Source organism: Gymnogyps californianus, chromosome 6 (genome assembly GCF_018139145.2).
Source record: "Gymnogyps californianus isolate 813 chromosome 6, ASM1813914v2, whole genome shotgun sequence".
Lineage (NCBI taxonomy): Eukaryota > Metazoa > Chordata > Aves > Accipitriformes > Cathartidae > Gymnogyps > Gymnogyps californianus.
The window spans coordinates 29168687-29183405 of NC_059476.1; the positions used below are offsets into that span (position 1 = coordinate 29168687).

The window sequence follows — 14719 nt, forward strand, 5'->3', positions numbered from 1 at the left end:
ACAGACTGTGCCTTTCAGGTTGGTAGCATATGCATCTATGTTTCGTTGAGTGATTATAGCCCTTACAGACAACTGATGGCCAACAGTTACATCCGAGCACATAATTTCTCAAGGATTAATCCAACAAATAGTCACTGATAGCAAAAAGGATGATTTGTCTTCACTACTCCCAAATGTGTAGCTGTCATTCTGTAAGGAGCATACCACTCTGTATCAGTCTAGAAACAGTTTTGTGTATAAGCTATGCAATGGTGGCAAAATAAATCTGGGAAATGTCTTATACCTAAATTACAGACTTTATTTAAACAAGGAAAGAATGTAAATTTCAAGAAGGGATGAATGGCAGGGGAGGGAGGGGGGAGAAAAAATGTTCAATTATATAAGCCAATGCCTACAATTTCTTCCAGAATCATTGCCTGACCAATATGTGGGTTTTCTTACAGCTGGCCTGAGCAATCATGTTTTCTTACGCATCCTACATGCTCACAGCAGTAGCTGCTTTGCTAGTGACTTGCCATGCACTGTGTAAATGTCCAGGAATTCCTGGGCTACCTGGTATCCGTGGAAGAGATGGTCTGAAAGGATGGCTACATCCACCAGGTAAGTAAACTTCACTTTTTTGCATGAAATCCTTGTCATGAAGACTGCATGAATAAAAACCGTTAACACAGAAGGACATGTACCCTCAAGGAAGCAGCCGCATTAAGCAGAGGACTGAATGGAGGAAACGGTCAGTTTAATTTTTTTTTCCTAAAAGATAGGCCTCCTCTGTCTTCTGGGATAAGAGGGGAAATGAACAGGTTATTGATATTTAAACTTATAAATATAATATATATATATCTTTGTAGTGCTTTTCCATTGACTTTCCAAAGGGAATTGCTTCTTTCACAGCAGAAGCTTTTTCTTTTTTTTTTCCAGTATGAATAAAATGTTATTCCAGTATTTACAAGTGTAATTAAAAGGCTTCTGGCATGTTTCTCTAGTATTCAAAGATGGTATGTGCAAAAGTAGTCTGGTAAGGAACACACTTTGCACTGTGTAATTTTCTTTCTATGTAGAAATGCGTTCTCCAGGTCCATTACCAAGGCTAAAGCACTATCAAAATTATTCATAGATGTAACACATTTCAGTTTGTGATTAAGTTCTATTTCATCCTGAAGTTCCCAGAATATACATCAATGGGAAGAAAAATTGTGCTTCTCTTTTCCAGGTCTCACAGGACCCTATGGAAACCTGATGGGGCCTCCTCGAAGAGGTCATCTTCCTCAGCTACAAGGTGAGAAAGGAGACAAAGGGGATATTGGACCACCATGTGAAAAAGGCTGATGTCCATGTAATGTTTTGACAGTCAAATGGACTCTCTTTATTGGGTCAAATATGTCAGTTTTTACTGACTGTGAAGCGCAGTAGGAGCTGCAACTAGGAGAGACAGAGATGCAGCAATAGTTTGTGCTTCTACATTGCTCTTTGTTTTAGTTGTGAATAATGGGAACACGTTCACGGCAGCACACTAGTAACTTTATTCTACATGTAGGACCTTTGCTACCCATGGACATTTGTATGAAAAAAGTACCTACCTTTACAGTGAGTTCCTATCTTTAGCAAGCAGTGCTGGGTGGACTGTATTTCACACAATGTATGCAGAAACCCTCCTATACCAGTGCTTATGGTTTCCATTAAAATAAGATCACACTGTAAAAACACAAAGCATCCACCCAGCAGATGAAAAAGAAAATGGTATGGTGCCATAGGAACTGTTCCCTCCCCAAAATTTCCCTTGTGCCCGTGCACTCACAATTATTAGAATGAAACAAATTCTCTTTGGCAAAGCCACTTTCACAGACATGACAAACATAAGGCTTCAACCTAGAAAAATTCATTTTCTTCTGTGCAGAGGAGGAATTATCAGCATTTCAGAGGGTTGGAGGTTTTTGTTTGTTTGCTTTAATGTAGGTTAACAACAGTGTGAAAAAATATTGGGAAAATATTTATTTTATGCCAGATGATGTTAAAAAAATACATTGTGCGCTAGTTAATTCTGGAAAATGATTAGTTTTATCCAAGGAATTGTTCCTGTCAGCCGAGCCTAGTTTTGCTTGATTGCATAACTTTTATTTTTATCATTGTAGGGCTACCTGGTTTTCTGGACATTGAACTCGACGATGTTTTAGTAAATTTGAAACACCGACTTTCCAGACTTGAAGGCGGTAATTTTCCCCATTTTTACTTTTTCAGCTCACAATCAGTTTTAAGTGCAATAGGCAAAATTAATTATAGAATCATGACTTGCAGGAAAGAAATTGCACTTGAAAACGACACTACATCCCAAAAATCCATTTCCTCATCTAAAACAGGGGAGATGAGAACTCATTTTCCCTGGAGCAGATTTCTCTCAGGAACACTAATGCACATTTATTCAAATTTGATTTATTAAAAAAAAATATTGCAACTGATGTTGCACTTTCCACATGGATTCATGGGAACTCCTCAGCCTTGTACCACATTGCTAGCATTTTTATCTATCAGCAACCAAATTGTTAAAGGTGGTAAATTGTTTTGTACTGAGAAGGAATTAACAAAAATTATCATTTCTGTTTCACTTGTTCAAATTTGAAGCAAATTGATCCTCTTTAGAGAGTACACACAATAAAATAGGGCTGACTGATAGTGGATGTAGCAAGTGTTAGTGGGCCATCCTTGTCTTGGAGAAGACAAGGACAGATGGTCACAAGCAGCATAACAATATACTTAGTGAACAACTAGTGAATTGGTAAAATTTTTAAGATCTTTATTCTTTTTCATCCTTTACTCTCATTCTTGCCCTCTATTCCCTCCTCTGTTCCTCTTACCACTTTTAATTTTCTCTTCATCTCTTGATTTCTTTCTTTGCTTTCTCATCAATATGCCATAGGAAATTAAAAAGCTAACTAGGTTTTTTCTTCTCATGTTTCAGTGCTTGCTTTGAATGGGAAAATAAGAGAAGTAGGAGAGAAAATACTTGCTAGCAATGGGAAGGAAGTTGATTTTGCATCTGCACTAGAATCCTGTGAAGAGGCTGGAGGAACTCTTGCAACTCCCATGAATGAGGAGGAGAATAAAGCTGTTTTGGATATTGTGAAACAGTATAACCGATATGCTTACTTGGGCATTAAAGAGGATGAGACTTCAGGTCAATTTAAGGATATAAATGGCACACCTCTGAATTATACCAAGTGGCACCAATATGAGCCTAATGGCAAAGGGACAGAAAACTGTGTAGAGATGTACACTGATGGGAGCTGGAATGACAAAAAATGTAACCTGAATCGCCTCACAATCTGTGAGTTTTAAAGAATGGCCTTTCAGCCACCTTCAGATTATGGCGACAATGAAATACCCTGTGTCTCAGATTTATGCAATTTCTACAATTATGTCACAAAATCTAAAATTAATCATATTATGGTATTTTTTATCCTTAAGAAAATGCCAAATGTAGCAGGTGATTAACTTAATTAAAATGTGCATCATCTGATGTGTTTCTCTCTCTTTTGAGGGGTCGGGAATAGCTCAGAATTCAGTTTTCATGGCAGACTGTCTCTGTCCACTGTGCCTTTGTGAAGATTAGAGGAAAATTCCAAGGTTTGACTTGGGATATTGGAAAGGTCTGAAGTTAAAATTGCCTGTGGCTTCATAGTGGTAGCAGTTCCAAGTATTTAATAGTTTCTGCCTTAAGAGATGCACAGAGATTGACTTCACTGGAGCAATTATGGTCTCAGGTTTTGTACGTCTCTTTGAATTACAGGGCTTGTATTGTGTCATATTGAAGCATGCACTGATTCATTCAGCATCCATATTTAACTTTTGTTTTACAAAAATATTAACAGTACCAGTTACAATTAATTTTCTTAGTTTCAGAAGCTACTCTCTCTAAAACACTAAGATAAACATTGCATTAGATCCATGTAGACATAGAAATATGTGTATAAAATACTAAAGATTGCATTTTGTTGCTAGAACACCACATTCCCTCATAAAACTATGACCATTGCAGTGTTAGAAGGCCACCTGTCTTCTCCCAACCACTGAACAATCCGATACTATTTTGGGGGAGCAGGTAAGATTGGAAGTTCAGTCAGTTCAAACACAAGCTATTTCTCTGCTGATGTCATGCCAAGCAACCACAGTCAGACCATGACTCCAATCCACTGGGATCAAGAAGCATCTTTTCACAAAATATTTTCACTGCTACTCAGTTTGGGCAGCAGGTGAGCAGTGGGAGCTCAGTAAAGTACCACAAGTAGCAAATTCTCACACACCCTGCAGTGAGGAAGTCCTGGGCTCATCCATTATCATTTTCACATCACCTGAGGGAAAAAAGGAACCACTGGACTTAAAATACACATATAAACACTTTTACTTCATCTTCTCCTCCTCCCCTACATTTGGCTCTGGGCAGGGAACACACAGGAACCTAGACTTGACTTGGGGTAGTGGTGTCCCTTGTCCCTAGCCTGCATTGAGGAAGAGATGGGATCTATTCACATGGTCATTTCAAGCCCTGTCAAGTAGGAAAGCTTTAGCATCTTCAGACACAGGAGATAAGGGGATACTTTTGGCAGCAGAGGATTCATGTCCAGCATTGCATACAGCACTCCAGCTGATCTGAGAGTGGACAGGGACTTTGAAATGGGAAAAGTACACCCAGTACCATGTTGGATAGATTTCAAAGTGTGAACCTGCTTTACAAAATAGCTTCCTTTGAGACCTGTGACCATGATACCATCTTGGCCAAAAATTTCAAATTGGAAGGGAATAGATCATGCCATGACAAAAATTCTGACTCTCAGGTTACTTTGAGAAAAGATAAGGCTAAACTAATACCTTTTAATTTTCCTAGGCTTAGCTCTGACCAGCTGCACTAAATCCACTAGAAAGAGTTGAATGTTTACTTAAAACTACCTCTACCTCTTGCATTTTGATTAGTAGTATTTTAATGAGTAAACCTTGTTAGCAATTTTTGAGTCTTTCAACCGTACAGATTCTTTGTTAGAGCAAGATGATTACCTGCCATAAGAAGGCATCATGTTGGAGAAAGGAAAAAAAAAAAGTCACTCTACTAACATGATCTTTTATTATCTGAACCAAATTCACATAATTCATTTACACAGATCTCCAACTGGTTTGGAGTATCCTATTCCTTTAGTTAATCAACAATTTATTTCCACCACATTTATGTTTACTAAGTGACTATACAAATCTCTTGTTAAAATCCTTAATGTGTAAAATCTTACAAATACCTTAACACAATATATCACCTATCTCTAAGCAGATTTAGACTTCAAGACACTTGGGTACTTTCTATCCAGTTAAGAAAAAGAAGATTTTTTTCAGTCAAAAGCTAATTTTTATTACATCAATAAGCAAAGCATCTAGGCTAGGTCTCAGAGTCCAATTTCTTTCTGCTTAAGCCATTACTATCGGGGGGGGGGGGGGGGGGGGGGGGGCGGGAATCAAATATACAAGTGCTGCTTAAAAATAAAAACTACTCAGATCTGGTCAAAGAACTGCTAGGTAGCACTTCCCCCTCTATGGTTCACACTGAGATCTGTAACATTTCAGGTAATTGAACGAAACTCCTCAGTTATTTTCACAAAATATCTCCATATAACATCATAGTCAGTTCTTCTCTTGTTATGCTCTAGCCTTCCCCTTATACAATTCTGAAGCAGCCCTCCTTGTTCTGTGGCTGAAGTCTTGATTATGCCTCATATATAAAACTGAAGATATCAAGGGGACATCTGCCAGTTTCCTGCCTTCTTTATAAAAAGCTGTGTCCACATTCTTTTGCATGGACTTTTCTCTCCTAACTTTCATGAATTTCAGAGGGAAAAAAAAAAGTCCAGTGTCAACCATATGTGGAAGAAATGAAGTTCCCTAATAAAAGCAGTATTCTACAGACAGGCTTGGAATGCATTTGTATCTCATGGGATTCGTATGTGGTAACTAAAATCCTAGTGAAGGTACATACTCTGTAGAATGTTACTTGATTATTCTTTGCAGTTCCACAGAGAAACAGAAAAGTATCCAGAAATCATTATTTTGTTCTTTTAGACAGCCTTTTTTTGAATGTGTATAACCCTATCAATTTAAATCCTCAAATGCTGTTGAAAACACATATAAGCATTTCAGTCTATTTTTTGTGAAGGATCCAAATTCTGCATTTATATACTAATGGAATTTTTTTTAAATGGACAGAGAGGTCAGGCACAAGAAGAAACAGAATAAATTGTTTCTCTGTTCTATTATTGTAGGATAAATAGTTTTGATAAAATCTTTCCTTAAAAATGCAATGAGCAAAAATAATCCCTGGTGCATAACCAGACCACGAAAAATCCAGGTTAGTCTTTTTTTCTTTATTTATAATAATTTGCTTCAGAAAAGCAATCTAACAGTAAGATCTTTAATTCAAAAAATAACTTATTCACTTCTCAAATGCTATAAAAGCACATTTTGAGAATTAAGATCTTAGTACAAGTGAAAAGGTCACAAAAATTCAGTTCCTTCTGAAGCAAATGGATTGCATATCACATAAGAGAAATTTAATATGATTGTTATTACAGTATATTTAACAGTGAGAGTTTTGTCTGCCCATAAAAATTATGAATCTTGATTTTAGAGAGAATTCTCTCTGGTCTACAGTGATATCTGCTTTTATAACTGTATAATTTAATTAGCTGTTTTAGCTTAGAAATACTATTAGCAATTCTGAGCGCTCAAAAACCTGTCCCCCGCCAATCCCTACCACATGTAAAGAAATTGACCTTCGATTACAGCAAATAAGTATTTTTCCATGGTTTCCTGATTTTTGTAGAAATTTGATTAAAAAAACCCAAGCCCCACGGTTCTTGGGAAAATGGAGTTCAAATTCAGCCTTATGGGAACATAGTAACTGGCAGGATGTGACACAGGCTGGCAGGGCTACCTTATCTTGTATAAATTGTGACCAGTGCTGCCTTTTTTTTTTTAATTTTGAAACCAAGTTTAAAGAAGAATAATTATGTTATTCCTCTGTTCTTTTCCAGAGAAAAAAACATATATGGTGGAAAAGTACCAGTACTTGCTGCTGCAATATCCTAGCAGTGCTGCAAATACAAAGTACGGCAAAGATTAATCATACCTTTTACACGTATTTGCAGCTTTTCTTTAGAAGAACTGTAAGTGCAAATAGGAGAAGAAATATTTGCCACCAGGAAATTTGTTAGGTGGTTTTGAAACCACACTGAGAAGTGGTAGAAAGACTAATGGCCCTATTACAACTCTTATGAACCAGAGGAAAACAATGTTCTCGAGAGTATTGTGTAATGGTATAACAGACATGTTGCAACCTCAAAGAGTGTCAGATTGCAAGTGATTTTCATTATCAGAAGTTGAAATGTACTGTTATAAAATCATATTAACCTACAGTTATACAAACATTCCTGGGTTTAAAGCACAATCAATACAGGATGCTTGGAAACTAGAGTAAGCACCTTTTAAAATGATAAGGGGACTTGGATTTGATTTGAAGTCCCTGTTAGGAAAGCAGGGTTTGGCAGAATTTGGCTCAAGGGTGATATAAGCCAGGTGTGATGCCAGGTGAAACCTGGAATGAAACTTTCACCCATCTCTGCCCTTGTGGCTCAGGAGCCAAAAGGAACTGTACAGCAAGGGTACCTTAACCCTTGAGGCAGCTGCAGCAATGGTAATTATGGTAGTAAAGACTAGTGAACAATTTAATCTTCTTCTGCAGATAATGGAGGACAACTGCAGAATATATGGAATAGTTTCATCTGGTTCATAAACATGAGGGTTTTTTTCTCTCTCCCATTAGAAAGCTATTTTGCTATTAAGAACTATTGAAGAACTTTTGTCTTGCTTTCTATTCGTTATAAACATAAAACTGTTTCTTTCTGTGGTTTTCAGCTGAGCTGCACCAAGTGACATATCAGAGACATCTAGTGACCTCCACTTGGATCCTTCGCACATAACTTAAGTCAGCGGAGCAAGATGGCAGTAGCATTGACGAGCACTGATCACACTGTCTACAGGTAAAATTAAGACTTTCTGCTCTAAAATGCTGCTCATAATTTACAAAAAAAAAAAAGCCACGTTGAAGTTTGCCATCCCAGGTGTCCGTATCTTGCTGAATTCTTTGCTTCCTGTTTTTAAACATCAGCAAAACCAGCCTCAGCCCTCCTCTGAGAAAGGGAGACACTAGGTCCCATGTGCTCTGTGCTCTTTCTGATATTCCCAGGCATAAGGGAGCTGCTGGGGACACTCTGACTGATTTGGAAGAGAAAAGGAAATGCAGAAAGCACAGGACAAGGTGGTAGCAAGGTAGGACGGAAACAACGGCAGAACAGCACAAAAATCAATGTAAACAGAAAATGTAAGTGGGGTTGGGGCCATTTAAAACAAATACATGAAAAGAATTCTCAAGGTTACCTGAGGTGTGACTAGCACTGTGAAGGAAAAAAAAACAACTTTCAGGGGGTTAAGTATACAAAGGAAAGGCTAACAACCAGGCTTATGGAAGGAACGCACACCCACTTTCATAAACTGAAATTCAACTCTAGTGTCTGTATTTCTTGAAGCAGCTAGGAAAGCAGTGTTGACCAACTTTTGTCCTTAGCATGTTTTGCATTTACCTACATTGTGCAACACATCCTGCTCTCAGAATATCCTTCATTTGCTTCACTAGCACTGAAATTATAAAACCTCTTAATGATAGATGTGGAAACACAGAAGAAAAGTTGCCTCAATACTCCAAAATTGTTTGTTCTTTATCAGATCTGTATCCTTGAATCTTGCTGAGCTTCCGTGATATGTGGCTCAAAGCAAGATCAGAAAATAGTTTACAAGTTATGATAGTTACACAGAATATTCTATTAGGCAATCATAAACAAGCATTGTAGAAATAAGTATTTTTAAATATTTAGTTTAGCTTGCTCCATCTTATCAATATGCTGATGAAAATAAAGAGAAGAAAAGTTTAGAATGTATCAAATCTACATCAGTTCTTCTCAGATTCTCTCTCACAAGAAAACTTCTGTCTCCCTCCAGGTTTCCCAGGCCATCAGTCAGTATGTGAAACCCAGTAATGGAGGCCAAGCTTCATCCTCTTCTCACACTTGCCTAACTTACTGTTACTTCCAGATGCAGTTGAAGTGCAAAAGTTGTTCTCACAGGTGCAAAGGCCCAGGTTCTGCCAGTGACCTTTTCTACAGCTCATCTGGACCCCAGGTAATGGCTTGTCTCATGTTCTCTGGGGGTTTTTTCCATAAAACAATTAGAAAACCTCAGCCAAAAGAATGCTAAAAGCATTAAGTCAAACACTCAAAAGCTAAGAAACTTGAAATTTAACAAGAAACTTTAAACAAAGGTTATTCATGCAAATTTAAAACAGCCTTCTTCTGTCAAGGTACATATAGCTGGGTACTGCTTATTTATTTTTCACAGACTGGTGCCTTTTCCAGGGCACTCAATAAACAATGCTGCAGGAATTAATCAGGCTTCTGTGGGCACAACACCAACGACAAAGGACTCTACATCAGTTGTTGAGGTAAGTATGAAAGTGCAGGGTCCAGGTGCAGAGTGCCTGTGGGGGTGATCTAAGCTTACTTAGATCCAGTAGCATCTTAGACTGATATGGGTATTGCTCACGTTCCCCATCTAATCTCAAAGCACCTATACCTCAACTGACTCAGCTGTTAGCCTTGCTGCAACACCAGGATGCTGGCCTGACATCACAAGGATGATGTGACCACATCTTATTTGTTTGAACTGGAGCACAGCCTCAAACTCCCTTCCTAAAAGTCTCCATTAGATAGAAACAACCCTCAGCTGAGAATAACTTAAAATGCATGGCAATGTATTTCCATTTCAGTGACACTCCGCATCTTGAAGCCTCTGTACTTACAGGACTGGTTTAGAGCAGCTTTTTCCTTCACTGAAAAGTCATTGTTCTGTTGGATAAAATTGTTATTATTTATGCTCTACAAACTTCCCCTGGAGTATCCTTTAAGTTATTTACGTATGTGCTTCTGTGGCCGTTACCTCTACATATGCTGCAGATGTACCATTGTCTTTTGGCTTTGCTGCTACAATGATGAGATTCTGTTTAGTTACAAGACTTCAGTAATTATCACTGGAAAGTTCTCAGTCTTTAATGAAAATGATGGTGGTGTTCCTGGTGCATATTATATTTCAGGTGAACTTGTTTTGGCTTAGATTCAGAGACATTTACAATTTAACATTTACACAGCTGTTCTGTGGAAACATTAGGTATTTCAAATATGTATTGAGAAATTGCTTTGTTCTGCTCCAGGGTTGGGTTTTTTTAAACTTACGAAAGTGTTTCTACAAATCAAGACAGTACCCTCAAATATTTTCCTCACATTTTAAGTGTGTTTACCTCTTGAAGAAAACAACCCACCTATCATTCAAGTTAAAGTTCATTAAATTTCTATTCATATGCAAATTTGTATCATATTACATGCTCTTTGTATTTCCTGTAGGTAACAAGATGAATCTCAAGTTACATGCCCTATAAATTAGACTATTTAATGAGTCTTTCTTATTTCATATTGAAGCTGCTAGACAAGTTGAACACCTTTAAATAGGTTTCCATTTCAATTATGTTGAATCCTATGAAACTGTATCACAAACGTTTCCATTTTAGATTTTTTTCTTTGTGTCTCAACATTTTTATTAAAACTTTCACCTACTTTTACAGAGGATATCGCCTGAGGTGAAGATACTTTAAAAGATGGATGCCATAATGGAAGAATAAACATTAACAATTGTTTTGCTCTTAAACCAATTGATATAAGACAGCATATCCCAGTTTCTCTTAACCTGGCTTTCTCTTACTAAAGCAGACATGTGTCTGTTGCTCCCCTGTAAAATTAAGACAAACTATAGCTTTTTGCATGGGAAAAGTGGCATATAATGGTATCTGCTGTACAAAAAAAGAGCTTTGAAGGGGTTGTTTTGGGTTTTTTGCTCTGTAGACTCTTGTAGCCTAGCAGACTGAGTCTTTCGGAAAAATATTTTAATTATTTGAAATAACCTAACTTTGCAACTACATCAGTGACATTCAGGTCACTGAGGGCAAAGCTTAAGGTACATAAAACTTCAAACCCAGACAGCAAAATTCTGAAACATTGCTTTTTTTTTTTAATAATGCAGGACTCTACACTGGAGAGTAAACCAGTCTGTTTTACATTTGGCTTGAAATACTGCTGTCTCCACAGTTGTTCCACAAAATCTTTAGGAGTAGCTTTTTCCCTGCTCCCGTGCCCTGCTCAAGGTAAACCTGCAGGAATTCCATCACTGCTCAGTTTCATGCACTTGCCTGAAGATGGGACAGATGCAGGATTTATGCCAGGTACACGCAGTTACCATCTCCGCTTTTATCTAGACGTGTCACTGTTGTGTTCTATTTTTATGCTTTGTAAATTCAGTGCTATCTTGTATAATCTGATGTGGGTTCTACTTGATAGAAAGTAAACAAATCTTTTAGTTCCTTGTATGAAGAAAGATGCTTATATCTCTCCTACTTAATGACACAATGGTTCAATTCAGAGAAAAGGATATCATTTTCCATAACACAGGGCACAAGGAACTTGTTGCTAGGTGTTAGGTTGGAGCTGCAAGCAAGTGCTTGAACAGCCTGAAGGATTCTGTCAACAATCCCTAGACACAGTTAAAAATCAACTAAACCTACTGCACAAGTGCCAGTGTTTTGCCTGGACTGGCTCAGAGTGAAGACTAACTCAGTTCACTAATTCAAGTTTTCCATAAACATCACTGTTCTGCAGGTAGTTTCCAGGAATGTATTCCCTATCCTTACAAAGATCAATGTGTGAAAAGATCCCTTATTTGAAACACAGCAGTAAACTAAAACAGGTCAAACACATTTTGAAAGTTCCTATCAATTTCACATGATTACCTCTGCTTTATCTTGAAAGCCAAGATTCAAACTGTAACACAAAGCGCTTAATAGCTGGTTTTGCTCATAAGTTTCCTACCGCTGGTTGATAATGAAATGGAAGACATTATCTGTCAATTAGAACATTGGATTTCCAGACTTGAAGGAGGTGATTTATTCACCTTTACTTTCTGCAGTAGCTGGATTAGTGGGTATAAACAAGATGAGCAACAAAATAGCTTCTTAGGAAAAAGGCAGAATTTCCTGCAGTTTTATTGCATTCCATTTATATTTTGTTCACTGGTAGATAGGAGAGTGGTAACTCTCAGATGGGGGGAAGGGGTGGATTAGTTTTTCATAACTAGTGGGAGACACCTAGGTAACAGCTCTGAAGTATGGGTGCAAGCAAGTCAGAAATTTATCAGATTAAAATCCCTGCCTATGCAGAAGTGCTCTGTGGGCACCTCATGCTCCTAACAGACAAATAAACTGAACACTAAAAACATACCAAACCAATCACAATCAGATCACATCTAAGATCCTACTCACTCAAGGACTGACATACACCCTTGTATACTGCAAACCATCTCAGAGAGCTTATACCGTCTCAAAGAAAATAGTAATACACTTTTTGCAAATGTAGAATTCCTCATTTCCTTCCCTCCTTCTCCAACCTCTTTTGTACTTCTCCTATTTCATTGTCCGTATATTTATGTTTGTTCCCTTTTTCCCCTCCCCTCATCTTTTCAGATTTCTTCTGGTTTTTGGGGGTTGTCTTTTTTCATTTCTTTTTTTTATCTCTGATTTCAAGTTTTCCTCTCCTTTACCTCTTCCTGGACTTAATCTGAAGTTATGGAGGAAAATAGCAGGAATTACAATTGGCAAAGTGACCGCAAAACAATGCATAAAAGATTAACAGCTTTCACCTCAACTTGCAGTCCACCACTTGGAAAAGATAACAGCAAATATTTGCTACCAATGGGAAAAAAGCTGATTTCCATACTACACTGAAAAAATGCAAAGAGGCTGGAGGGTCTATTGCCACTCCAAGGAACCCGGGCAAGAATGACGCCATTCTGTACTTTGTGAAAAGTTTTAAATACCTACACCTACCTGGGGATAAAGGAATCTCTTATTCTGAGCAAATTCCAGTTCCTGGATGGTACACAGCTGAGCTATACTAACTGGCATTTAAATGAACCTTCTGGCAAAGGGAAAGAGGAATGTGTGGAGATGTACGCTGATGGCACTTGGAATGAAAAAGGGCGCAACCAGAATAGCCTTATTGTCTGTCAGTTTTAGTGCTTCTCCCTGCTGCTCTGGCAGCCTCCCTGGAATACGTTTGCCTATCTCTTGTCTCTTCATTTGTAGCTAGTGAACTCAGATAATGCAGCATGAAAAATAAAAGCCACTCTTTCCCAGCCTGATTTGTCTTTTAAACAAATGCCAGCCATAGAGGAAATTACTTAAAACAAAAGCAGTGGCCATTTTGTCTGTTCTGTTATTCATTGCGCACAGAGTTTCTTGATATGACTGCCTATGGGTTCCTACTGCTCTGTTAGCCTGCTGACTTATTACAAGAGCAACAAGTAGATTTCTTGGGCACATACCTAAAGTGACTTGCAGCCACAACATCTTCCAGCACCTCTTTACCCACAAGCCTCTAAGTTGTGTGTATTTTGATCCCTTTCTGTAAGTTTTCCTCACCAAACCTACCCATACAGGCACTCCTGCTACCACTGCTGTTGCTCAGCCTGCATTTCTTTGCCCATCTACACCCATAACAGATCCTCTGAAAGAAGACATAAGCAGCGCTACTAGGGTGACACAGAGCTGTGAGCACAAGGGGGACTCACCCACCTTACATTTCCCATGGGAAAGCTTTAGAGTCAGCAGGTCTTTAACCTTCATATACCTGAAAAGTGGTGGCCAGAAGCCGCCTGTCCTGAGCCCCTCCAGCAACTCCTGCTCCCTTTCCTGACTCAAAGTGGTAGCAGCACAAGAAGCCCAAGGTCCTATGCCATGTGGGATGTATGTGGAAAAAAACACACAGGAGCCAACAGTAGTTACAGTGCCCATGTGGTTTAAGGAAATCAGTAGAGCCATGACAAGGCCAATTTTTTTAAGCTAGGTAGTAGAAAGATTCAGATACAGCTAATTTGTGGGCACCACAGAGCTGCCTGGCAAACCCTCATTGGGATTCCCATGGGGCTAAGCTTGGTGGATGCCTACATTTCTGAAGCAGCCTAGCCTCTGCGCTCATTGCAGAAGCTGCTCAGGACCTGCACCCTCCAGCTCAAGCTAAAGGATTAAGACAAAGCCTTCTGAACAACTTTGTTACTGGAGTCCAGTCACCTACTGAAGTTGAGTATTCCCAAGGTTTAAATTCACAATTGCACAGTGTAACAGGCATATCCAGAGATGTCTACAATTTTTTTCCTTTTTCTGGGGCAGCTGACTTCAACATAGCTTAGGCAACGAAGGCTCTGTGTAAGCTCCATGACATGGTACAAAGGCTGGTTGAGCATCTGGGCATGCCTCCATAGACATAAAGCCAAATGCCTGGCTATCAGTTACACTCACATGTGCTTTGTTAGTTCCAGCTTGGTCATGGAGAACTGAGCAAGGAAACATCCAGCTCTAGAGCCAGACCAGCTCCTCTCACCCTCTGTGTGACAGGGAGACAGAACAGTCAAAATATGAAGGTAACTGGGGAGGGAAGGCAAGTTCACAGCTGGTGTCAATGCAGGGGCCAGCAAAGGGGCTGCT

General features: G+C 38.7%; 2 protein-coding genes across 2 annotated transcripts; both read left to right on the forward strand.

Moving 5' to 3' along the window:
* The first annotated feature begins 443 nt into the window (after positions 1–443).
* LOC127017887 (pulmonary surfactant-associated protein A1-like) lies at positions 444–3528 on the forward strand. Its single transcript, XM_050899183.1, has 4 exons — positions 444–600; positions 1211–1276; positions 2130–2207; positions 2954–3528. The coding sequence occupies exons 1-4, from the start codon at positions 459–461 to the stop codon at positions 3328–3330; spliced, it is 663 nt and encodes a 220-aa protein (XP_050755140.1). The 5' UTR covers positions 444–458; the 3' UTR covers positions 3331–3528.
* Positions 3529–8025: 4497 nt separating this feature from the next.
* On the forward strand, positions 8026–13252 carry LOC127017855 (pulmonary surfactant-associated protein A-like). The gene is given in 5 exon segments (XM_050899149.1): positions 8026–8066; positions 11234–11288; positions 11290–11391; positions 12913–13047; positions 13049–13252. Coding segments are annotated over 5 exon segments (537 nt in total).
* Positions 13253–14719: the final 1467 nt, after the last annotated feature.